General features: G+C 41.1%; 1 protein-coding gene across 1 annotated transcript in view; it reads right to left on the bottom strand.

Moving 5' to 3' along the window:
* Positions 1-570, bottom strand: part of LOC118323083 (trinucleotide repeat-containing gene 6A protein-like) — a gene marked incomplete in the record, with an annotated part of 31,787 nt that overhangs the window by 1,243 nt on the left and 29,974 nt on the right. Inside the window, 2 exon segments of the mRNA XM_035655002.1 lie at positions 1-69; positions 336-406. Coding sequence (XP_035510895.1) covers positions 1-69; positions 336-406 — 140 coding nt within the window.

The raw sequence follows: 570 nt of genomic DNA, 5'->3' as shown, positions 1-570 counted from the left end.
CAGGTTGAGGTGGAATGTGATCAGAGGGCCGTGCTGCATGCACAAGGTCCTCAGGGTAGAGCCGTCAATCTGTGAAACAACAAAAAACACACACGGGACAAACAAGCATTAGAAACAAGCATATCTGCATTAAGAAAATGCAAAGAAATATCATGCGATTGTTACATTATCCAGGAGGTCTCATGTTTCCACATTATTAAACATGGAGGATATAGCTTAAAAGGAAAAAAGTAAAAGGGAATACCCAAAGGGAAAAACATAGCTAGAACCAGTTGGGCCATCCACTCCAAGCTACTCAAGATAGAATGCAAATAACAAAACTACGATGCAAGTACCTGAGGTGTGAGATTCTTCAGAACAAGCCATTGGGTTCTCCCTGAGCTGCTGCTGTCACCCCAACTGGAACCTGCAAATACACATAATGAGCATTTTAAGTTAAACCAAAGACTGCAAGTATAAGATTGTAAAACAGGTGGATAAAGGTTATTGGTGTCCTCTAGCCATACAACACGGATTAAATAACTGTCCCATACTTTGTAGTCTCTCGTGATACCAGACAATCAGAGATCT

This window comes from Morone saxatilis, unplaced genomic scaffold, assembly GCF_004916995.1.
Source record: "Morone saxatilis isolate NCDOM2014 unplaced genomic scaffold, NCSU_SB_2.0 Contig14, whole genome shotgun sequence".
Lineage (NCBI taxonomy): Eukaryota > Metazoa > Chordata > Actinopteri > Moronidae > Morone > Morone saxatilis.
This window is presented reverse-complemented; position numbering and strand designations above follow the sequence as displayed.